General features: G+C 40.2%; 1 protein-coding gene across 1 annotated transcript in view; it reads right to left on the bottom strand.

The window, feature by feature from the left end:
- Positions 1-24,604, bottom strand: part of SCUBE1 (signal peptide, CUB domain and EGF like domain containing 1) — a 226,792-nt gene that overhangs the window by 84,164 nt on the left and 118,024 nt on the right. Inside the window, exon 6 of the mRNA XM_026054268.1 lies at positions 2,843-2,968. Coding sequence (XP_025910053.1) covers positions 2,843-2,968 — 126 coding nt within the window. The remainder of the gene's footprint in view (positions 1-2,842; positions 2,969-24,604) is intronic.

The raw sequence follows: 24,604 nt of genomic DNA on the forward strand, positions 1-24,604 counted from the left end.
TCTTATCATCACTTTATCTAGTGCTATCATGCCCATTGCTGTCTTGTGCAGTGCATAGGCAGAGCTGGGGAAAAGTAGGTGTGGGGAACCTCACTGGAGAATCCCTCTCCCACATGCTGCAGCTTGAGTAAATCAGAAGGCAAGACACGGGCAAGAAGGGATGGTCTCTTATCAGGCAGTGAACAGATCCCTAGAAACCTCAGCTTTGTGCCTGCTTCTTTCAAGGAATTCCTACTTGGGGATGTGTGGGTCATTTAAATCACATCTGCTGTAGGTTATTAATAAAATATTCCTTTCTTCTGGGCATTTGCAAGGCCAGCTAGAACCACCAGGGGCTTGGCTTTGATCATACTATGTGTTATAAATGTTAAGTGGGGTTCTGGTGTCTCTTTTTAATCACCTAACCCCGCTAAATGACTTTGACATTAACATCATTATATACGTTATCCACTTGTAAGGCCGGCAAAGCAGTACTTTTGAACTTGGCAAAAATGTTCTGAAGACACATTAACAATGCCTAGAAAGCACTCAGATATTTCCATAATGAGTACCATGGGGATACCCGTGAGGAAATTAAAAACTGTATGCGTTCAGAGCAGAGTTTGAATACTGTGCAGTGGGCAAGGCAAGACACTGAAATCTGAAGAAACGATTCAGCGAAAGCCTCTTGAATGAGCACTGACCGTCCTGTGCACTGACTGAAGCCAGACACCCCCAGTGACCCCGCTTACGGGCACACGGTCAAGCGAGATGTGCTCATGTAACCGGGATGCAAGGAGCCAGGCACAGGCAGCGTGCACAGAAGGCAGGGAGGCCCCTGCCAATTGCTTATGTTGCCCAACCTTTTAACATCTTTCCTCTGAGAAAAACCCAGGTCTCCTTAACAGTGGACCAGGGCCAACYCTGAGAGTTTCTGAAAATCCGTCCTAGGATTCTGATTCAGTTGCAAACTGGCTGATAAAAATTCCCCTAGCCAGATACTGGTTCTGTCACCTGTTCACATAAGGAAACATGGAAGCAGGCTCTGATGAACCCTAAAGGGCACAGGCTCCTGGAAGGATCACTACAAACCAAAAAAATGCTGGGAACTTTAAAGCTCTTTTAATCTCTGGCAATACCAGGGATACAAACTCAGCCCAGGTTGCAAACGCAGGGCAAGCGTCTACTCTGTAGCTCCTCACTGTAGCTGTAATCTGTACCTGCAAAGCTACAGCTAAATATTTAAGTCAACTCCACTAAAATGATCAACTGTGAAAAAGTTTTTAAAAAGACAACACTCAGCTTCAGAAACRGACTTTTATAAAGAGGAAGGAGCCTGCTGCATTCTCAGAATTATTGTTCCAGGCTATCTGGCTTTGCTTTTTTACTTTTTTGAAGTAAACCTTTTTGGAAGGTCTAGAAGTATATATACTATAAATACTAATATAATATATATACTATAARCGTATATTTTATATATATATACTTTTAAATAAGACTCTGGAACATATTTGCAGAATGTCCTGTGAGTTTAGGGGTTAGTGCATTCTGCAGCAAGCTCCATGGCCTTGAAAAACGCAGCACCCCTACTTAGAAGGCTGTTAGCAAAAGTTCAAACTACAATTTGAACTTTGCAGGGCATTGAACAAATTCAAGTATTTTGCCCCATTAAACTCTGAAACATTTAGAAATAACCTAGAAGAGGCCCTAATTCTCCTATCAGCATCTCCGTACGAAAAAGGATAATGCAATTCCTCAGGAATGTACAAATTTGTGCAAACAAATAATAAACAGCAGAAGTAAACATCCTCTCCCACTTTAACAATGCAGCTGATGTTGCGCTGCAGTTCAGGGCACACAGTGTTCACTTCCAATAAACACCGCGAATGGAAATRACCATAAAGGCTCTTTGCCCTGTCCTTTTGACTTTCTCCTTCATAGCTCTTTAAATCCAGAGGAGCTATCGGGTCGTACAGTATCTCGGGKCACTTTGAATGAGATTCAAAGGTGCTCCTTTTGGCCTTACACCTAGGAAAATATCACCTTAGTGTTTTTAAACAGTGGAGATCCCAGGAAGAAAAATATCGGTGTGGAAGAAGGGTTATGACTAAACACACCATCCCTACACAAAGCATGATGCTTTCTGTCATTTTACTGCAGTTACAGCAATCTCTTTCTTGTCTCTCTCAACTCTAACAAGTAGAAAGTTAACTTAACCTGACAGTATCCAACACTTCTAGAATACATGACTTTTTTTTCTTTCTCTTTCCTTTCCCTTCCCTTTCTCTTTCCCTTTYCCTTTCCCTCTCCCTTTCCCTTTCCCTTTCCCTTTCCCTTTCCCTTTCCCTTTCCCTTTTCCTTTTCCTTTTCCTTTTCCTTTTCCTTTTCCTTTTCCTTGCAGTTTATGTGATACAAGACCACAGCAAATATTTCTCCCCTTTAGAAAAGATGAATGAACACTGTTAATTTGATGGCACTAATGGATCTATCATTAGAGTAATTAGTGGATTTATCAATGCATTAATTATTATGGACCTTCAAAATACTGCAAGCTGGAATCCTCTCTGCTTTTTTTTTTTCCTGCTTTACAAGAAAGTCTAGATTAAACTGATCCCTCACTTTCTGCATTCCTAGGAAGGTTAAAAAATTATACTATTTTATTAAGAGCCTAACTTCTGAACTTCCATTATTCAATCCCTCTTACCCATCCCAAAGTAAATCCTTTACAAAAGGAACATAGATTATTAAAGCCACAAATCACCTTTGACCAAAAACAAGTTGAGTTCTTGAGTTCTGCAAAATAACAACAACAAAGAAAATAAGAGGTTTGGGGGCATTTGAAATTTAATCTTCATCTACCTACATTTGCAGTCCTTCTGGTTTTTGGCAAGCTCAAAGCCAGGCCTACATTCACAGGCAACCCCACCTTTGGGCGTCTCCCGGCAGATGTGTGCACACCCATGATCTTTGTTCATACAGTTCATACCCTCTGTAAAAGACAAAAAGAAAAATGGAAAATATTAATAGCAGAATAAAACTGCAAAATAACTCTCCTCAATTGTACACATCCTGTCCTTCAGTGTGACTGTAATTTTTATCTGGCATCTGGACAGTGAGCCACAAGGCCAAAGGCTGCAACTGAAATGAGGCACACAAGCAAAAAACCCAACATAATAGAGGCCAAAACAACCAAGGACTGGGAGGAATGTTTGTGTTGTTTCACACACAAACATTATAGCAATGTACACTTTGTAACCGTAACATTTAAAGTGTTCAGTGATGCTGCATGGACAGGCAAAGAACCTGCATGGATTTCAGAAACACTGGAATACCAGTTCCCCCAGCCTGCAGGAAATGACAGCCTTGCACCTAGGTGCCCGCTTACCTCGTAAGGCAGCTGAGACACCTGAACAACTACCCCTGGTTAGTGTTTCCAAGCTCAAAAAAGCAGAGAATGCATTTTCCAAACTCCAACAAAAGTATTTAGCAATTGCGGACTTAATGCTAAACACACACAGGATTAGCCGCATTTGTTTACACTTTCATAAAAGTTCACATTGCAAAAAGAAAAGCTGGGAACTTCCACAGCATGCTGAAGACCTGCATTATACACCTTGTTTGGGTGTTGGGGGCAAATATCAGCAGGATTYATGGAACACAGGGCACCCCTGCTGAACGCAGAAACATAGGAATTTGGCTTTTCTTTTTCCATATCCCTTTTCTAATTTTTCCGCGAAAATGTAGTGGATTCAAGGGATACTCCAAGAAGTTTTCTGTACCAAAGGTGATTATTAGAGTTGAATAATTGAGCTCTCTGTTATTTTTTTCCACAATTAAYGTAATGTTTTTTATTCTCTAGTGCCTTTTTATCTGTCTCTTGATATACTGGATACTTTCTAACACACAAAATGTATTTTTCAGATGATGCATCTACTAAGGATTGTATCTGAGCATTGTGCTTGGAGCTGCTGCTTCACTATTTGTTACACATCTCAATTATCTGTTTATCCTCAGTAAGTGCAGTGAATTCCAAAACAAAACTATTACTACTTTTCTCTTTGAGTGGATTAAACAAAACCTACCAGCTGTGCAGCGAAAGTCTAAGTGCCATGGATAGATTCATGCTAATATTTATACTGAGGAGCAATATCAATCAGCTTTCTTTTAATCGTCACAGGGTCAATTTTAAGTTTCTAAGCCAATAAGTTATCTAGATTTTGAATGCACCTGATGCTCTTAAAAGCTTTCATTACCACTTTATTTCAAATCCCACATATCACCAAAATCTCGAACTCAGCCCTTATGGGTCAACATCCACCATTCCCAGTGTGAAGGAAGGCTCGCTGAATTTGCATTACAAAGCCCTCCTGGACTTCCCCTTGGGTATCTGACCTGGAAAGGAGAGATGGACGCTCCCAGGATCCACTGACAGAGAAGTGAGCGCGTAACGCAGCTCACTACCGGGAGGACAAGGCTTCCCCTCAAGCTAGTGAAGACAGTGTCCATGCGGCCTCAGCAGCTCATTTGGCACTTTGTGACATGACTACTATTCAAGGCTAACTCCTCAAAGAAACTCCAAGGTAGAAAGCTTAGTTTAAACCTACAGTGATGACTACCATTACCAAGTGTCTTCTTGTTACTGTTTTTGTTTCTAAAGGAAAAAAAAAATCTCTCTACTTAAAGAGGGATCTGCTCCACTCCCCCTACTCTAGCATCCCTCTACTTGAAGAAGCTACACAAATCTATCTGCCATCTCCAGCATCTCTACACGCTGCCTCTGTGCTTAGGCCAGGCGAGGACTTCAAGGGTCAAAGTTTTCTGATGAATTTGGGACAAATATCTATATATCTATATATCTATATATCTATGTATCTATGTATATCTCTATATATATCTATCTGCTTAGAACCATTTTTAATTGAACACAAAGAAAAGGATTAGTATATAAGGCAGCTACTGAGAAATGTGGAGATTCCCTCAGGTTGATGAAAGCTAACGGCTTCTGAAGTTATTTGCACTGCTTGGCTTTACTTCAGAAAGGTTTATATTAACAGAGCACTGAAAAACACAYGTCAGCAGGCGGACGGGGAATTACTGTTGGTCTCACTTAGCAAAAATTAGGATCTTACGTCTCGCTGCCTATAAAAACCACATTACAGAGCACCAATGCATTTATTGCTTCTAAATCCACAAGCTTTTCAGCCTTCAAGAGCCCCAAACTTGCCAAAGCACAAAATACTTTGTGCTCTGTAAAGTGGAGCCTAAAAACATGCTCATGGAAGACACAATAGGTACTCCACCATACTGTCTGATAGAGAAAAGCGAGATATGAGTGTTTTGTTTGGATGAGCAGCTCCCAGAAACCTGGGAACGGCCTCACTGAAGGTTTCGAGGCATTTTATAATCTCTTTCTCTGCCCTTCTCCCAACAAAGGATCTCAGACACAATGTGTCTGACAGGCCGCATTCCTGCGCACTGCACTAGGTTCAGCGAGGGATCTGGGAAAGATAACACAGGCCTCACCGAGGCGCCCTGCAGAGGCAACGGGAGGCGAGGAATTACATAGATGAAAGAAGATATTTAATGGGCCGGCAGTGTAATGAAGCAAGTGATTTTCGGTGTTTACTTACAGATACTGAGTATCTGCCCTTGCTAAAATCACTAGGGAAGAAAAGAACGGCACTTGGCTAAACATACCTACGGAAATCAAAGGTCCAAACGATTACAGTTTGAAACCAAAATAAGGAACAGAGGAGTCTATTTGTGCAAAAGACCAGAATATCTCAGGTCTTGCATTAATTATTTCAGTTATTGTGCTAACTAAGTAATTCAAGCTGTAGGAAAATGTTCAGTGTTCAGCTGGAGAAAAACACCATAAAGCTCTCCTAAGTAAGTCAGAGAAACACTATTCTGGACATTTTCAGTTTTTCTGACAGAATGAAATGCCATTATTTTTTGGCCAAAATCAGAAACTCATACATAAAGAAACATCACACTTATATTTTAATGTATTTCAAAATCCTTAAGAATTACTAAAAAAACCCAAACAAAATTTTATTTAGACACGAAATTATGATTTAGAAAATAAAGTGCAACAAAGAAATATTTTGACCTATGTAAAAAATGTCTTCTAACCCACATTAGATTAATTTGTGAATAGTTTTAATCATTCCAGATTTTTTTTCAGCGAACAAAATATTTGACCAGATGTCTTCTGTCGCAGTCTACAAACACAAGTGATTTATGAATCACTGTTGATGCACAATATTTACTATTTTTTCAGTGCTGACTGTACAGACAATACTGAATCTTTTATAATGCAGCAGATACATCGCATAAAAAATATGACAAATTCACTAAATGCATTTAGTAAAATGACAAATTTCACTAAAAAATCCTCACACTGGAATAACTGCTATACAAATGCACGTAAATGGCAGAGAAACCAGCCATTTAGGTGCAAAGCACCATCATGGAAAAACTGCATAGGATCTCTCTGCTCAGGTAACTGACTCGGAGGCTTTTCTCTTGCAGATTGCCCTGAATCTGCCCGTAACGGTTTCACTCCCATGTGTTGCATGGCCTGGGTGAGATGTCAGGCCATGGATCTCTGTCACTGTGAGGGTGCCAGAGCCCTGGCGCAGGCTGCCCAGGGAGGCTGTGGAGTCTCCTTCTCTGGAGATCTTCCAAACCCGCCCGGATGCCGCCCTGAGCCCCGTGCTCTGGGTGTCCCTGCTGGAGYAGGGGATCGGACTAGATGATCTCTAGAGGTCCCTTCCACTCTTAATGATTCTGTGATTCTGTAATTCTGTGATCTCCAGTCTGGCCTTGGCCCAAATGTATTTGCAGAGCTGTATCTCGTACTAAAATGTTCCACTGGCAACTTCCTTATGTTGCTTTCTTACAAAAGGTAAATTCAAAACCTAGTGTCACTACACAAGGGCAGTGTATGGCTTTTTGAATGATCATAAGGCTATTCTGTAAGTAGTGATGAAAACAGAGCGGTCCAGTCTGCGTCCTCTGATGAATTAGCACAAAAACGGTGCATTTGTTTCTTGGCATTGTGGGCAGACAGCAAAATAAGGACTTTTCAAACACAGTCACTCACATTTGCAGCAAATTTATCTTACAAAAAAGACAGTGGGACAGAATTCAACAGAAAATATAAGAAAAACAGTAACAGAAATGCTGTTCATAAATGCAAAAACACAAAGTAAACACCATCTAGCATTTTAGATATGGCTTGAGAAACCTTCTCCTATTACATTTATAGATTTTTTCTGACTTCCAGTTACAAAAGTTTGTTTATGAAAGAGTGGCAAACACAGTTTCTTTTACCTACAAACCAACATTCATTCCTGTCCCTGGCCTAGGAGAGATCTGGGTCTGCGGCTACTGCATTAATCCAGCCTGCTATCTAGTTATCACAGATCTCTTAATAGTGCTGTTCTGCAAAATGCTCAGGCTGATACAATGACCTTACCATTGTATTATGCTCTAAAAATGTTTTCAGCTCAGTGGCTCTGAAAGTGCTTAGATCCAGGCTGGCTGTGACAACTAATGTACTGGCCAGCCTTTATTTTTCGTTTACACTGCCTGTTCTCATCTTAATTAGGACTTCTAGCAACTATTTTAGTCTGCAATGCAATATACGCTTATCCTCTGTTCTCATAATTTCACTTACTCTGTATTTGTTTTCTTGCTATTTTTAATAACTTTCAGATACACATGCTGATTCTAAATGCAACCTGCAAATACAAAATCCTACATTCAAATTGTGCCCAAAAGGTAATGCACTTTGAGAGTAACAACTTTGAGAGTATTGCCAGAGTACGCGATGGACTGTAGAAAAAGAACTAAACGAGTTCTTTTAACCCCTCTGTGCACACTGATATGCACACTATTATTTAATACCATTTATACTCAGTTCCAAAAATTGAATAATATAATTCTCCTTTTTGTAGGTAAATTAACTTCAGCAACAGCTAAATATCAAAATCTTTTTTTTTCAGCTGAACCCATATTTAATAAAAATTGAATCTTAAAAACAAGGATCATATAAAAATGCTGTGCGCTTGACTAGACTGAGTCATCAAAAGTGTTTGGAACAAGACAAAAGCCATTAAAAAATAAGTTATATGCAGACATTGTTTTGCTGTATGAAGATAAGATCCAGTACTTAATAATTTATTAACTGTTTTACACATTTCTTACGAACATACCCTGAATGTAAAGTCAAACATAAATCTTTATCACACAAACAACTAGCAATTGTTGTGCTTAGTTTCTCTCCATCAATCTTAATTACAGGGGATAATTATTTCTGCTGGGGTAGGGGATCCAAGAGGTGCTGGGAAATTCTTGTCAGTGATTTCCAGGACTTGCAGGTATAGGTTACAGTCCTGCTAAGTTAAGGATTGGTAGCACTGGACTGTATCAGGAGGGGGAATCACAGTTACATCCTTCACACTCTGCTCTGTTAGATCAAATACGAAGTGTCAGTTGAAGAACAAGTCATCTGATCTGGTAGTCTGTCATTGGAATTAGATTTTTCCCGATATTTATGCAAGATCTGTAAATATATACTATTATTATACATTGTATATTGATCACATAAATGTCAGTCTAATCTATATATGAAATAATGTACCAAAAGATAGCATCTTGTAATTATAAAAATACATAAGAGCCAGATTATAACGACGGTCTCTTCCAGTCATGCTCTCAGTGACTGGTGCCAGGAAGCAAGGAACTTCAGCAGAGAGAGGAAAGAATACAAGGGGACACAAACTTCTGCATTTCATAGCAATTTGCTAAATATGAGCATAGTAGGATTTGCTTGCTTTCTTTCAAAAAATGAATGTAAGAAACTACAGCCCTGTGATAAAATTCACTGGTCAGTAGTTAAGCAGTACAGAAGATTAACATAGACAACTCGATGCCCAGAGTTTTTCCTTTTACTCTCTTAAGAATGGGGACCAAATCAACACCTTAAGTTCCTGATGGAGACAGGGACGTGATGTTAGTGACAGTGCAACACAGCTGTTTCAGGCCAAATTTTACATTATGCGTGTAAACTATGGACATAAAAGCTCAGTTAGGCAGCTGACTATCCACAACATGCCAACTGGTAACTTCTGCGCCTGCTTGGGGGAAACAGCTCCCCATCCACACCGGCAAGTAGCCCCGCTTTGGCGTTTTGCCTCAGGCATCTTACATGGGCCTGATGAAAACGTCTCCTAACCAAACCCGCCACAGTCAACAAATGTATATGGTCAGATGCRGGCTTGTTGGCAAGGGCAGAGGATGAAACTAATTATTCTGATCATCCACGCTTGCAGAGTCAGTCCCCGTGCCATGGGCACAAAGCCCCCATGCAGGAAGGGACTACTTGAGTTACATGAGTGACCTGCGGTGTGCTGAACGCACAGCAATCTATTTCACAGCCTCACGTTTTCCATCTTGTCAACTGAGCGAACCCAGGACTTTCTTGCCATTCTTGAAATATGCAGCGTGTTGCATGGGTCTGTCTAAAGCTTTAGGAAAATCCACTTGGTTTGGTGACAGTAACTAAACCCAGCAGAGGTTTAAAAGAAAACAAACCAAGCAAAGGCGGCCAGCTGACCCAAGGAAACAGACCTCTACACCACTAAGTAGACTGGCCGGATAAATTTTGGACATGATACAGGAAAACAGCTGCTGGCATGTTACAAAATAAACAAGTTCAAGTTTGTTCAGCAATCACATGTGTTTTCGGTCTGGATGGAAAACACACTTAGGGACACCATTCRGCAAGCAGGCTTATCCCTCTCTTTCCTGACAAGAGGCTCCTACTCCGAGTCATGGCCAGAAAGAAATGCATYTGTCATGCAGCCTTGAAGAGAGGTTTTGTGTCAAGATTTAAAAACAGGCATGTGGCAGAAATATGCTTTCTTTTTATCAGGAGTAAAGGCAAAGATATGCAATGCTGGAAAGGTACTGTAGCTTCAGAGAAGAGGACGGAAAGTAAACGGGAGCTATAGGAGTTAACAGACCAGGCTRCAATCAGCAGAGGACAGGGAATGAAATGGATGCGTAATTTCCCAGAAAATGTCTAGCAACTCCTGGGGGGCCACCACCCAAAAAATAGAATTACTGGCTGAATTCTGGCCTGGGTTGGTTGGGACTAAGCTATTAACCTGGTTTAGTTCCCATATCACAGAATTCCTAATAGAAGCTGGTGCCTCCTAGTAACCTTTCCCAATAGTCTCTGAGAGAGGCTGAGTATAGTTACCTTCTCAAACATAAATGTGCTTGTTTTATCCTAAAGCAAATGCCACAAGGTAGGACATGCAAGTTGAATTGCTGCTGTTCTGGCAAAATCAGGCCTGTCAACCTCTGGGGCTATCACCTTGGCACCTGCCAGCAACCCAGCGAGGAAAAGATAAGAAGAAAAGAAAGCAAAACAAAGCACAATGAACACCAGCACTATCTGCCTTTAATCTTGCTTAGTGTTTTAAAGGTAGTTCCTTTAACAGTAAAGCCAAGAAAAAGAATAGGCTGGTTCCAGGAGAGTCACTGCCACRCAGAGCCTGTTGGCAGACTGGGTGGAGGGGAGCCAGGCGGGCAGACAAGGCCGTAGCGGACCAGCTGGCCTCTTTTTCCACTTGAACCTTCTCCATCCCTGCCTTATTTCTTGGTGCCCTCATGGTAACGAACAAACTGTAAGTGTTCTGATATCCTGCGCCCCAAGGATGTGGTGCCTACAGGAGAGGTGCCCAATTTTTAAAGGATTCATAAGATTTTCAAATAAGTACAAACAAATTTTATATCGATACAGTATCATTTTTGTAATTGCAAGTGAAGAGATGGGATTAAGGAAAGATACCTAAAATCTTATAATTTTCTTTCCCTTTCCTGAAATTTTCTGAAATTTGCACAGCATACACTAGAGTGCCTTGTTTTCCAGAATGAAGGATATTGGAATCAATTCTAACAAAATAACTTCAAAAATAAGTATTTCTAGGGTACATTTTAACACTTGTAAAATATAGTCAAATATATAGTGTGACAATRTACCACTCTTTGCTTTGTGGGACCTCCTTAGCATCTCAGCTCTTCCCAGGAAAATTTTGTAATTTCTTGCAACATCAGGCAACAAGATACAAAATGAATATGTGCTTGATCATCACCTCYGGGAACAAGACCAGTCATTTATCAGGTTTAACTTTCAGACTCTGCTATTAAGAAAGCTGCATAGTAAAAAGTCCTTGCAAAGCAGCAGAATGAGACAGATTCTTCTTTTGGGTTCCTATTAAGCTTTAACTAATGCAATTTATCCCCCCATGAAATCAACTGATGATGAACAGCCCTGGATGGACACGAGGGATAACTACAAAATCCCCGATGGATGCAAGGCCTCAGCAACGCTGATTCTGCACCGGGATTATACTCTCAATCTCAGCTCTGTTTTTAGCGAAGCAACTATTTCCTGCAGCCTTGACTTACAGGCATTGCCTTTCTAAGGTGTAATACACGCCAAATCAGACAACATTRATACTAATTTTGCTATTTTAGCAAGACTATTGTATTGCAATAAACACAACACTAAATTATATTTTTAAGCATTTTGTGTTGATAGCTGAAAGAAGTTTAATACATGCAATTAAAAAACAAAACAAAAAAACAGAAGACACAATCCAAGACTAAAACCCAAAACATCTCTTAATATAATATGCATATAAAATAGCATAAACACGTGGTGCTAGAGACAAAAATTRTCCTCAACTCTCTAAGTAAATATTGAGTGCAGACCAAATGAATACCTTGTATCAAGCCCATCTCTYTCAAAAGGCTAAACATGACTGGGACTCAGAGCTCATAGTGTTACCGTTTTTTTTTTCTTACAAAACGAAACCATAAGGCCAAAAATTCATTGATTTGCCCAATTTACACACTCACACAGAGAAAGCCAACTAGCTCAAAGGCAACCAATCTTACTCGAAGACAAAAGYCAGAGCAATGCAGCTTCTGGCCTGCAGTTCAGTTTTTTAAGGTCAGTTCATGCAGAAAGCCAATGGGAAGCGACATCCACATGTAACTGAGCTACAGTCTCCAAGACTTCACATTTCCATCAATATTTTGACTGTAGGAAAAAACAATATAATTAGTTGGCCTCCCAACGTCCATCACTGGAAGTTATTCCACTCACTTTCAGCAGAAAAGGTCGCTCATATTTTAGCTGGCACMAAACTGGAACCTAATTTTCAACAGTTTTAGCATTTTTATCTCAGAAGTAGACAGCAGGTGCATCTAAGCGGTAGCTGTGCACACAACACAAGGTTTTCCTGGGTGCCAAAATGTTGTGTCCAAAACTCGAGGTCTGTACAGCGTACTGCCATGCACCACTGGTGCGCAGGAATTGGTTTGTTTTTCAAGAAGTCAAGCTAGAAGTTGCACTGGGRTGCCAGCACCCCAGAGTGCACAATGCATTTCAGACCTGTTTTTCCCTGCTTCAATATAATGTCTATTTCTTTTATAAATACAGGTATGTATCTATCACTGATGAGTGGCCGAAARATAAAATAATCCATCTCAGGGCAGTACAGTGGAATCAAGAAGGAATAGAATGGCGCTCTGCCTTAGAAAATGCTATCGCAAGAATTTTATATTTGCAAGACTGTCTATGTCTAAGGACAATGCAGTTTAAATATGAAAGACAAAAATATATGTTTGCTGACTGCCTTGTCAATGGGCAACCAGGGGCTGAGGTAAAAGCCATGTTATCTGGAGTATTGCCATAACGAAATAACAGTTTTAATCAGCTCAAAATATTTGCCCTGTCACTATTCTCCTGTGACTTTTGATTGATTATTTAGTGGTTCTGGTGGCAGATCTCATAAATTTTCAAAATTCTTTCAAGTTGTTTTCGTCTTTTTGATCAAATAAATGTTTATGTACCCTTCCCATACTGTGTCTCTTTAAACCACTGGCTTTTTCAAAGTGTTTTTTTTTTTTAACACCATAATGTGATGTACACAGAGAGGTAAATGATGTCAGAATCCTTTCTGCCCCAAACCAGTCTGTAAATCTTCAGAAAAGCAAAGTTCATGGGTGCATTTAAAAGGGGCACAATCTGTTTGTGCTTAAAAGAAAGTCCCCCTTTTTTGTGTGTCCAGAATCACAATGCCAGAATGTGTTATTCCAAAGAACTGTTGCTATGGCGATGCCATCAATAACATCATTTTCTGCATCCTTGTCCTTTAAACACATAGGGAACGCAACAAGCATTGGTAAATGCGAAAAAAGAACAATTACCTTTTCTCTCTCAACAGCAGAGGAAGCCTTTTTCTCACCTCATCAATAGAAAATTATGTAGAAGGGAATAATAAAGACTGTTACAAGAAGCACCAAGAAGCCTATTAGTGACAAAGGCTTTTTTTTTTTTTTTTTTTTCATGAATAATTACAGCTCTTCAAGAAGAAATCAGCCCAGGCTGAGGACTCTCTGCAAGCTTTAGATGGTAAAACAAACATTTGACTATACAAGAATTTCCCTTTCATGTACCTTTCCAAGAGAAAACAAGTAAAATCCAGAGGGCCAATGGGAGAGAGAAAACCCAAAGAAACATCTGCTGCAATTAAATTTAAAGAAGGCTGCATATTCATTCAGTGAAAGACTCATAGCAAAAGCAACCACATTTAGTGAGAGCATCAATAAAAAATTTCAAGCCAGCAGGTTGAAGCTGTCTGCAGTGGGAGTATGGCTCTTTAAGTAGTATAATAGTATAATATCAGGAACCTACTCTCATTTCTACCAATGGGGAAAAGAGGGATTTCAACAGTAGATGTGTTACCAAACAGTTGGAAAGCCCTGTTCACTTCATGCCGCGGCGGCTAACGCACTATGGTAGATGCTGCTCAAGGTCAGTACATAAATAACGGCCCCTTCATGAACCACGGCTAGATTTGACTGCAAGGACTTTTGAGAGTCATGTAACATATAATTAAGAAGCCCTTCTGAAACATTACACTTTTGTCCTGACTCTGAAGGGTGATGTACAACAGGGGGAGGTCTGAATGTGTTGCTTGGTGCTCTCTATACAAAGTGAAGGTCAATACGTCTTGCAATGACTTGCCTGTATCTCCTGGGCCTTTCTCTATAGCTATGCTGGGGTTAGAGGCTCAGGATGGAGATGGCAAAATCTATTGCTTCCTTCTCCTTGCCCCTAGGTAATAGAAACAACTGAAGGGAAAGAAAAGTGGGGGAGGAAAGGTAGAAAGGAATKACAATTTTTAAAGGAAGCTGGAGCACATGAGATCTACAGATAGTAAGCTCAGACAAAGGTAAAGCAAAGGACTGCTAGGAGTGCTGACAGTAAAGATATACAGCACAAAACATCTATTAAGCTTAAAGCAGTAAMATGAATTTATTAAGAAGATACAATTCCAACTCCTCAGCTGTATGAGAATGGTCTGCAATTGAGAAATACCCATTTAGCCATACGTTTGCATTTACTAGAGAAAGGCCTACTAGGAGAAAGAGCTCTCAAGACGTTGGGATTCTTCTCGTGAATGCATTTTGCCTCACACTGCCCTTCCAATTCTCACTGCTTCTGTCTCTCCATCTCTAAAGTGAGAAATAATGCTCGCTCATTTTGCATAGTTGCTTGAGTTCTCCATTTGTTACTGTGGAAATTCTACAGAAATCGAGAGCTGCTAAAGACGAACAACATATGGAGATGGGGGAACTTTCCTTTTTTTTTTCTGTTTTAGAGCCTCTGCAATGTTTCAAAGTACTCACACTATGTAATGCAGCCTTTAAATGCTAACACTGACTGGATGCTGTTTTGTGGAAAGAAGGCTTCTGCCCTTTGTCTAGATTTCAGCATATTTAAGAATTGCTCAGAAAGCTCTGTTGAAAGGTTTTAATTGAGCAACTAAGGGGCTACCTCAGCTTATTTGAAGGGCTGTTCACTCATTTCTCCAGAAAACAAAAAGTAGTGAAATCTATTTCTTAGCTTCCAAACATTTCCCTTTATCACTGGCATCCTACAAATGAAAAACAAATACTTGGAAGGAGCTGTTATGTTTCTCTTCACTTTTRATTTGCTGGATACTTGGAAAGAGAGCATCTACTTTTGTAATTTCCTAGCTGGACTCAAGAGGCTGAAAGCTGAACTGCAATCCCCAGCTAACTGACCCATCAGATCAGCACTGTCCAACAAGACAAACTAACGCTTCCGGTGAACTGGTGAGAGGCTCTCCTTAAATCCTCTGAGATACGAAAAGGCCAYTGGAAGTTTATATACCTAATTTATGGACTAAGTATGACAAGTATACCTATGCTTTCTTAAGAAACAGTTTCTTAACTTGGTCTCTGGGACTAGAATGACATCACTGTTTATGCTATTCTCTTTTACCAGTAATTAAAAAAAAAAAAAAGTAAAAAGGGATTTCTTAAAATAATCAGGTATCAGCCAAATTATCCTCTTTTTCTTTCCCTGAGTCCTGAGATGGAAGTTTCTATATTTCACCATGTAAATTTGTGCCATCTGGCTGGGGAAAAGCAAAAGGGATAATGCCAAAATTTAAATTCCCCTCTATTAACATAGTCTAACTACTAATGGTGCTTCACAAAAGAAAATGATCTTGCTACTTGCTAGAGGAATGGAAGCTTTTGAAGATGAAGGCAGGAGTGTCCCTTAAGAGCCAAGCCTTTCACTGGGCCAAAAGGCAGAATATCACTAAAAGGCAAACTATCGTACATCTCTAGCAAACTAGTTACATTTTTGCCTGATAATTACCAATTTGACTGTTTTCAGGGCCTCTGAGATGATGAACCTCCTCTCCATCACCACCGCTTCCACTTGAATGAGTGTGCATCTAAGTCACAAATATTTTTTCAAAGGTTCTCAAAGATATCCCTGAAGAGCTTTACTGGCTTCTTTCTAGCCACAACCAGCACAACGAAAACTAGCAAACAGGTCTGACAGCTACACTCTTGTCACCACTTAAATAACTGAGTAGACTTTTTGTGATGTATCTTTGCCAAGGAAATTGCAAGACCCTTGGCTTAGAGAAAAATGAAACTGGGGCTGTATTGTTCATATGGAGAAAGCAAATGAGACCTGGGTCTTGGGGAAGAGGTAAGAGGTGGAGATCAGAGAGTGGAGATAGGAATGACGGATCAGTCAGTCATTGACACGGAACTGGAGGATTYGGACGGAGACCTGTAAAAGACAGAGTGATGACGCTAGGGAAAGAGCATAAGAGTGGCCATGGAGAAGGTCTCTGGTGTCCGTCTCAGGCCTGAGACTGAAAAAGGGAAGCAAATCTTTATTTGCTGAAGTCCTGGAGGTGAGCTAGTGTGGATATGCAACACAGAAAGTGGTGTGTTGAAGAGACAGGTAAGTAGAATTCCTGGAGTTACCTAGCACATCAGGATTTGGATAAGGGAAGAAGAGTTAAGAGAAAGCTATTGAATCCTGGGAGAAAATGACAAAGGGCTACATAATGCAAAAAATTACAAACATGGAAAGAAAAAAAAAGCAGGAAGGATAGAGGAAATGAATGGAAAGGTTGGGAGTCAATAAAAACAGCCTTTGGTCTTACTTGAAAAAGGAACAAGTCATTTACTCTTATTCTGTGTTCCCCAATGACAGAATGTTATGATTGATGGCCTTATATTGAGGACCACTAAAGATCTTGGTTTGAGAACATATATATTTTTCAGAAACTTCTAAAGAATTTTGTGGGATAGCCTGATTTCATCTGCTATAATCTTTTTGGCCACAGCTCTGTATACCCGGGCTGCTTGTGTGGTGACATCAAACCAAGGAAACATTACGAGCATTCCTTACTGCCACTAGCGTAAGGACTGACTTTATCAACATTCAGTAAAGCATAACTGCAGAAACCCTGTCTGTTCAGAAGCAAAGCACTGGACAAACTCTTAATTTGTGACACAAGCAGGAGTTTCAACCTCTAGGTGCTACGCTGGATGAGCTTAGCATTCTTGGAGCCTTATTAAATTAAGTTCCTTGTGCATTAAATGATGCATTTCTTGTTTTATCAAAAAAAGCAAACAAACAAAACTTATAATTAGCTGGGATATTACCATGATTTASAATAATCTGTGGATCTGGGAAGCTGCCATGGGGTGTGGGTTGTATGCCATTTAATAGTTGTTGTACGTTGATTTTAAGTATCATTGATGTGGCTTTTTTCTAGACTCACTGAAACAATATGGGAGACAAAAAGCATGCTCTTCAACCTGACTTCAAATTTAAAAACCCAATTTGATGGTAATCCACATCCTTAAAAATTACAGGGTACCATAATCTGAATTAAATCTAATGTACTTACAACAAACTCCAGCTATCTCTCTGGGCCAGCCAAAGAAAAGAACACAGTGCTTGCTTTAGGATACACGTTTACTGGATTGGAAGCACTACCATGACTTTATGTGTAGAGCTTGTTCTGCCAAAAGGAATGAAGAAGATAGGCCAAGTACTGGCTGCCAGAAAGCAAAACTGGGACAGCAACCCCTAAATCACTCAGAGACACTGCTGAAGCCTTTCTGCTTTCTCTACACCTGCAATTCTTCTGTGACGCTGCTTTAATGACCTCCCCTTCAAATGTATAGGTCTGGCACATTTGATAACTAAGGTTTGTACCACCACAAGCTAAAAAAAGTGAGCCTTGAGCCTCCCAACATGAGCAAGCCCTTTTGTACTATTTATAACATTGCTGCCCCACACGGATGGTACCGAGTTTCCACCTTCAGCTTCACGGCTTGAACAAAAGGACACAGATCTTTAGTTCATCTACTGTTGTGAAAGCCTGTTGGCAGCCACTGGACTTTTTCTCCCCACCATGTTGCTATTTGCCYGATTTCATAAGTAGTAAGTGTGTTGCTATGTTACTTCTGACCCTGACTCATCTTCTCGGCCTTCTCTCTTGAATGTAGGTTTTATAATGTCAATGGCTTAATGAATAAGAAGGAATTTGACCAAAGCTGGGGTAAAACTTCAGCTTTTTATAAATAAATAGTACTTTGTAGGAGGCTTTGCACTAATATGACTAAGATGACTTTTATACCTACAATACTGCAAAATATGGCCTTTTAATGGAACATTGAGTAACTTAAGATTGATGGTTTAGAAGAGTCAYCGCTCTTTACATGGAATTTCTGATGTTGCAAGAGCTTTCAGATTCAAAAGCCATAGGGCAACACAATAATCATGAGCAATCTTCTAAGAAAACACAGGGCAACACGGAGCAGTTATGACGGGGTCTCACTGAAAAAAGAAAAGACACCTGCCACTGACTCAGTTCTGCTAAAGGCCCCTAGCCATTAAGGTCAGAACAAAAAGGAAACTTTGGAAAATGCTTTTGTGGTGATTGGTCACTATCCTAGAGTAAGTTCCTGAAGGAAGTGTATGAAAGGACTTCCAAATGAAACTGCCTGTATAAACAGAGAAGTATATGACCTTCTTCTAAGCGCTAAGCTTAGAAACACTAGCCTGTCTACTTGCAACATGGCTATTGTGACTGTTCTGTAAAGAGATCACTTGCTTCTACTTCAGGAATACACTGCATTAACTTATTGACACGCTGTACAATTTACCATCATTGTTATTGTTGCGGCTTGAATGGGGGCAAATTTGGTAAGAGACGAATCCCCTTGCGTTTCAGCTGATCCTCAAAGGTTAGAGGCATTGGAGGTGGTTGSACTCATCTCTTAATAGAGATACCAAACACTGTGGTAACTCTAGGTCTGACTCTGGCAGTACCAGATTCACAGTCTATCTACTGTAGGTCCAATAGCCTTCAAAATAAGTAGTTGGGTTTACAAACAGCAGGATTTGTTCAAATGCAACATTTATAAAGCAGGTTTCAGATGTCAGTATGGGAAATTCTAAAGTGTGAGGTTCTCAGCAAGTGCCCACTGTACCAATGGGCAATCATCACTCACCCCAAAGGATAGGAGAGGACACTCAACCTCAACGAGTCTCCTCAGGCAGCATCCTGACCTGAGGGGAGGAAAGAGGTTCAGCCTGTCAACTGACCCAGAAGTAACGATGGAGTCTTCCCTCTTCCTTCTTCCTCATTCCCTCTTCCTTCTTCCTACTATTTCCCTCCTTAGTTCACCTTTCGTTTATTCTCTTTTGCATTTATGTGGAGTTTGAGTTACTCTAGTCATTACTTTCATTCTACTTACTTTTATTATTCATTGGTTTAAAAAGTCTCTTGAGTTAACAGAAAATCTGGAGAGCATGCTCAGTGAGAAGTGGTCATTCCTTGGAGGCGGGTTAACTTTTGGGATGAGGTTGTGTATTGGTATTATCATGAGATTAGAATGAGGAGAAGTTTGAGCAAAGTCCATCAGAAGAACTGATCTGCCACCACTGTTGGTCAAGCACCAGGCATCTTATCGTACCGTGTGGCTTATCAGCTGTGTGGTACAACCAGGTCGCCACCTCTGCAGCGAGCACACGAGCGTTCAGCTGCGGTGTCTTCACTCCGCTCCACCCTCCATTCACTCCTCAGCTGCAGGCACCATCAGGTTACAACCTCTGCAGGGAAGTCAATAAAGTCTGGCCAAGGTATCTCCATTCTGCTGCACTCTTCGTTTACTCTCATTAGTGTGTGCCAGGAGGGCAGAAGGGGTTGCCGAGGGAATTGTGGAGCAGTAGATTCCACACATACCAACCATCCTGGAAGTGGTAACTGTCTCTCACCTCAAGCAAGCCTCTGTAATGCCATAACTTCTGTTTGGCTCTAGTTTTTCTCTAATTTCCCCTTTCTTGAGCAATTTTCCCACAGTTATCACAGAAAATTATGTGAAATTTATGTGATAAGAATCGCATGGTTGATTTCATTCAAATTGTGAAAGCTGATTTTCTAATGATGCCCCCTGCGGAGGTGCCTTTGGAGAGGCAAAAGTTGTGGCCAGATCTGTTACCAACTGAAAGTCTTTTATTCACTTTAATATTTGCAACTTTWTCTATCCTATAACAATTCTTGGGAGTTTAAAACTGAAGCAGTTAAATAATTTCTCACCCTCTCAGCAAGGTCAAAGACCTCTTGAAAAGTACAGCATATCTCAAGGGCTAAACTTAATTTTCTAGGAGCAAGGATAAACTAATGTGCATTCCTATGCCATGCAGTGACACGAAGAATCAATTTTACAGAAATAGCTAGGAGGAAAAAAAAAAAGAGAGAGAAAAGCCAAAACAGGAAATGTATCTAATTCAGCCAGTTTTCTAGCATTTTACATATTGCTTCTGATAATTATATCTGTTTTCATGCCTTCTTAAATTTTCACAGATAATAAAGAAGTCTGAAGAAAATTCATTACATTGTCCTCAAAGTAAAGCCAGTTAAGCTATCAAGATTAAATGCTGTTTCTCACAGCAAAAACAAAGCTTCCCAGAATTCTCTAAGTCAACTGCACCTTACATAACAAAACCCAGTAAACCCACATTTGGGACCATTTAGATTATGACAGTATCTGAAAAAATCCTACGGGATATGCTTGTGGAAAGTTTCTGTCTAAGCTACTGAGGGTGTCAGATTTGCTGGATCAACTGGCTCTGCAGTAGATCTACAGATGTGATGGGATGTAAATGGAGGACAGGGATGTCACAGGAAACATGAACTGAAAACTCAATAAATGGAAGAACTCCTGAGGAAATAACTCAACAAATACTAATGGTAACACTTTAGAGTGAAGAAGTGAGCATACGGCTGTGAAGTACATTTGACTTATGTGATACTACACCAGTCTTCTGCTTAGTATATAGCATAGTGCTTCATAGCACTTTGAAATATTTTCAAATATTTTGAGTAGAGGGAAGTCAGTGTTCATGCTTCTGCATCAATCTTCAGGCATATATTCACCCACTCATTCACAGGTTACTTCTGCWTGATTTGGGTATCTAATCAGAAATCCATTTTGAATATAAAGATCATGAAAGGCTGCCACAAATGCTCTGCAGAGGAGGAAGTATTCAGACAAAGCTGTGTCTTCAAAGGCTGCTCCACAGGACTGAGAGAAGGAGGACAATTCCAGAGTCCCAAGTCTTGCAATGCCCGAAGGAAATTTGCTTGCAGTCCCAYGACTGTTTCTCTCTTCAGTTTCTCTGAGAGGGAAATATCTTTGTTTCAGGCCTGAGCTTGCTCACTGCCTCAAAGCATGGGCCTAGCATCCTATATCCAGGAACTGACTTGTCACTGCTAGTCATCATGCTAATATAAATAAYGAAGATACAACTTTTAACGAAGTGTATACAGGTGGGCAGAAAAAGTGGACTTAATCAAATATTCCTGTATGAACCAAAGCACTGAGCTGTAACCACCAGAGTGACTCCTTTTATGCCTGCTTTTTTGCTCGACTCTTGAAGCCTGAAGTCTGAAAAAATACTTACACTAATCACTGCTACTTGTCTGTACTAAAGCTTGGCGCTTGGCCGTCAACTCCTGCTGAGATCTACCTCCTTGCAGTGCTCAACATCTAAAACCAGTGAAAGGATCTCTGCTAAAGAGTTGCGTAAAAATGATCAAAAACATTAATCTAAACTTTTTTCCTCCAAAAATAATAGCATATTCTGATCTAAAAATAACACAAGTTTTTTCTTTAACCTTCAAAAAAATCTTTCTACCAGGAAAAAAATAGCACAAAATAATCAGTGTGCTTTTCATGTAGAGAAGAGAGGCCAGGGAAACAGCCCTGGCTTCTGTTTTTAACTTTAAATGCTGGAACTTTATAYGGTTGTTCACAAAATGTTAGTAAACCCAGAAGGTTATAATTCTGTAAGCAGGACTAGTCCTGAAAGTCTAAATAGTTCTTTTTCTGTGGGTTTGAGACAAGGTCTTCCCACTCTGAGCCCACATAAGTTTGTTTGGAGGACACAACAGCGATCCTCACAGTCTAGAGATTTTATTTTTCAAGTAAAAATCCGTGTAAACTTGAAAACTGCTTATTCTTTGTACGTGCATCCAAAAATCACCATAAACACACAAGAGAAACTCCAGCAAACGGGGATGAAAACATGTAAGGGCTATGAAGGGAGGCTGAGAGAGCTGACACTGTTCAACCTRGGGAAGAGCAGACTTGGGGGGATGTTATCAATGATGTGTCTAAACACCTGATGGGGAGGAGTAAAGAAGGCTGAGCCAGACTCCACTCATTAGTGCACAGTGAAAGGGTAAGAGGCGATGCATGTAAACTGAAATACAGGAAATTCCACCTAATCATAAGAAATAATGTCTTTTACTGTGATGGTGGTCAAGTACTGGACCAGGTTACCCAGGGAGGCTGTGAAGGCTCCRTTCTTGGAGATACTGCAAATCAGCTGAGACATGGGCTTGGGCAACCTGCCCTAGRCAACCCTGCTWGAGCAGGGGATTCAGACAAGATGATCTCCAGATGCCAATCCCAATTTCCCAATCCCAACTGTTATGTGGCTCTGTGAAAATTAACACATTATATATGTCCTATGTACACAGACAYGTACACCTCTTACAGGTACAGGTATTTCAGATAAATAATATCCAAGTTGATACCAGATCTGTAAGAAAAGCCTTTGTGAAGACTCACCTGAAATGAAGATAATAAGGTGATATTGATTAACAGAAAAAGAGAGCATATACAGTTGCAGTATAGACTTAATATATATCTCTGTGTATATCTCTTATGCAGGATGCACAGTGAATTTTCATCTTATTCCTGAGGAGCATTTGTTACAGTGTGTGACCTTCCTTGAAACATCCCAGTCTTCCAACTAGTGCTTTAAGGTAGATGGGAATCTCCGGGATACTCTGAGATACTGTCTGTCTGAGATGCAGTATGGATTTGTAGGTTATTTTAGATGTTTTTTGTTGAAAAAAGAGAATTCTGGAAAGGGAATAGGAGGCGGCTTGACTTAGTGTCCTAGTGTGATAATGCAGAGAAGAAAGGCAGTACTCCTTCTAGCTCCTCCTGAGCTATGAACTGTCCATTGTATGYGGTGGCTCCCAGAGCAAGCTTGTAAAAAATTCAGCCTGAAGAAGAGATTTGAGCTTCAAGGTACCTGGGAAATAATTTCAGTGTGTCAGGCATCCAGAGTCTGTTCTTGTCCATACTCACTCAGAGGCAATTTTAGAAGGACAAAACGATTTTCCTTTTTTAAGTTTTGATGACTTTCCTCTTGATTTCTGTTCACTTCTTCAAAGAGGGAAGCATATGGGCAGAGAAACACAGCGCATTATGTTTTGGTTATATAAAYTAATTTTCAGGTACTCCTATGGCTGCTGTGACACAGACCCAGAGAACACTTTTCCAGCCCAAGTGTTTTGTACATCTCCCTGTCTATATGCTTATCATTAGATCACCAGAATAGCAACTATAAAAAGTCTTGCTCTCCTAAAATCAATGAATAATTTAGGATGGATTGCACATCCAAAGAGCAACTGCTCCAACCACTTACTCAAGGCAGGGCTAACTTCCAAGTTAGCTCAGGTCTTGTCTTGCTTCATATTGCTTTATTAATGGCACCTGTTTCTTTACATAGCAATTAATAAGTATGTTATGCTTGGTGAAATGGCTTTTATAAACATCTGAAAATGAACTCGATGTGTATATAAGAGGAAACTGTCATCCACTTGTTAGGCAATTACTGCTGAGTTCATGCTGATGACATTTCTCGGCTATAGATTTGCCACATTAACTTTTCTACAAAAAAAATGTAATTAATAAAACATGCCAAGATTATTTGAATGGAGGAGATACTGAGGAAATATAATCTGAAAGACAATTACCATTCTCTGTCTTCTCCCACTGGTAATAACCCCCTCACTACCCGTCCCCTGCCTGCTTCAGCCAATCGAGTCAAGCATGGAACAACTGTTCTCCTGTCATAGTTACCTCTGAAGATTCTTGTTTCTATTTCACACCTGAGGAGTTTATGCACTCAAATCCTGACAGTTTTTCCAAGTCTATTCCAGTCTGCAAAAAAGATACTGTTTCTTCTGACAGTCTTTGCCTTTCTTGTGCCCTTGGACTATCCCAGCTGCAGCTGCATTACTGTTCTAACAGGGCATTTGCTACACACACACTGCAGAGTCCTCCAAAGATTGGGTGAAAGTTAAGACAATAGCAAAAGTACTTGAGAGTTCAAAGTAACAAAGTTTTCTATGCTGATTCTGTTTTAAGTCCTTCCTGTATGTTGGTTAAGAATAGGATAGAGTTTCAACATCTAATTCCACACAGCTCCCATTTCTGCAAGCTAGTGCCTGGAAATTGGCCAAAGTACCTGCCACTGGGAAACAGTTCAAGTACCCCTTGTTTATGGTAAAGCTCTACTTGTAGGGTGATGATAGTCGGGGTCAGAGGAGATCCCCAGGTGACAAAAAGAAAAGATATTTGCCATCGATCATCCCAAGCATGATATCCACAGCGTTTTACTGCTGATGCTGCACTGGATTTATGACCAAAACATATGAAGGGTCTCTCATGAGGATGAGGGCTTCTTTCCCACATATATCCTTGTATTATCTATTTGTGGGATATTAATTTTCCAGCATTTTTTTTGCATCTGTTGTTATGAACATCTGTTGAGTAACTTTTGGCATGAGAACAAACTCCACAGAAAGAAGTTTAT

The sequence above is a fragment of the Nothoprocta perdicaria genome, unplaced genomic scaffold, assembly GCF_003342845.1.
Source record: "Nothoprocta perdicaria isolate Ctin4 unplaced genomic scaffold, notPer1 scaffold_120, whole genome shotgun sequence".
NCBI lineage: Eukaryota > Metazoa > Chordata > Aves > Tinamiformes > Tinamidae > Nothoprocta > Nothoprocta perdicaria.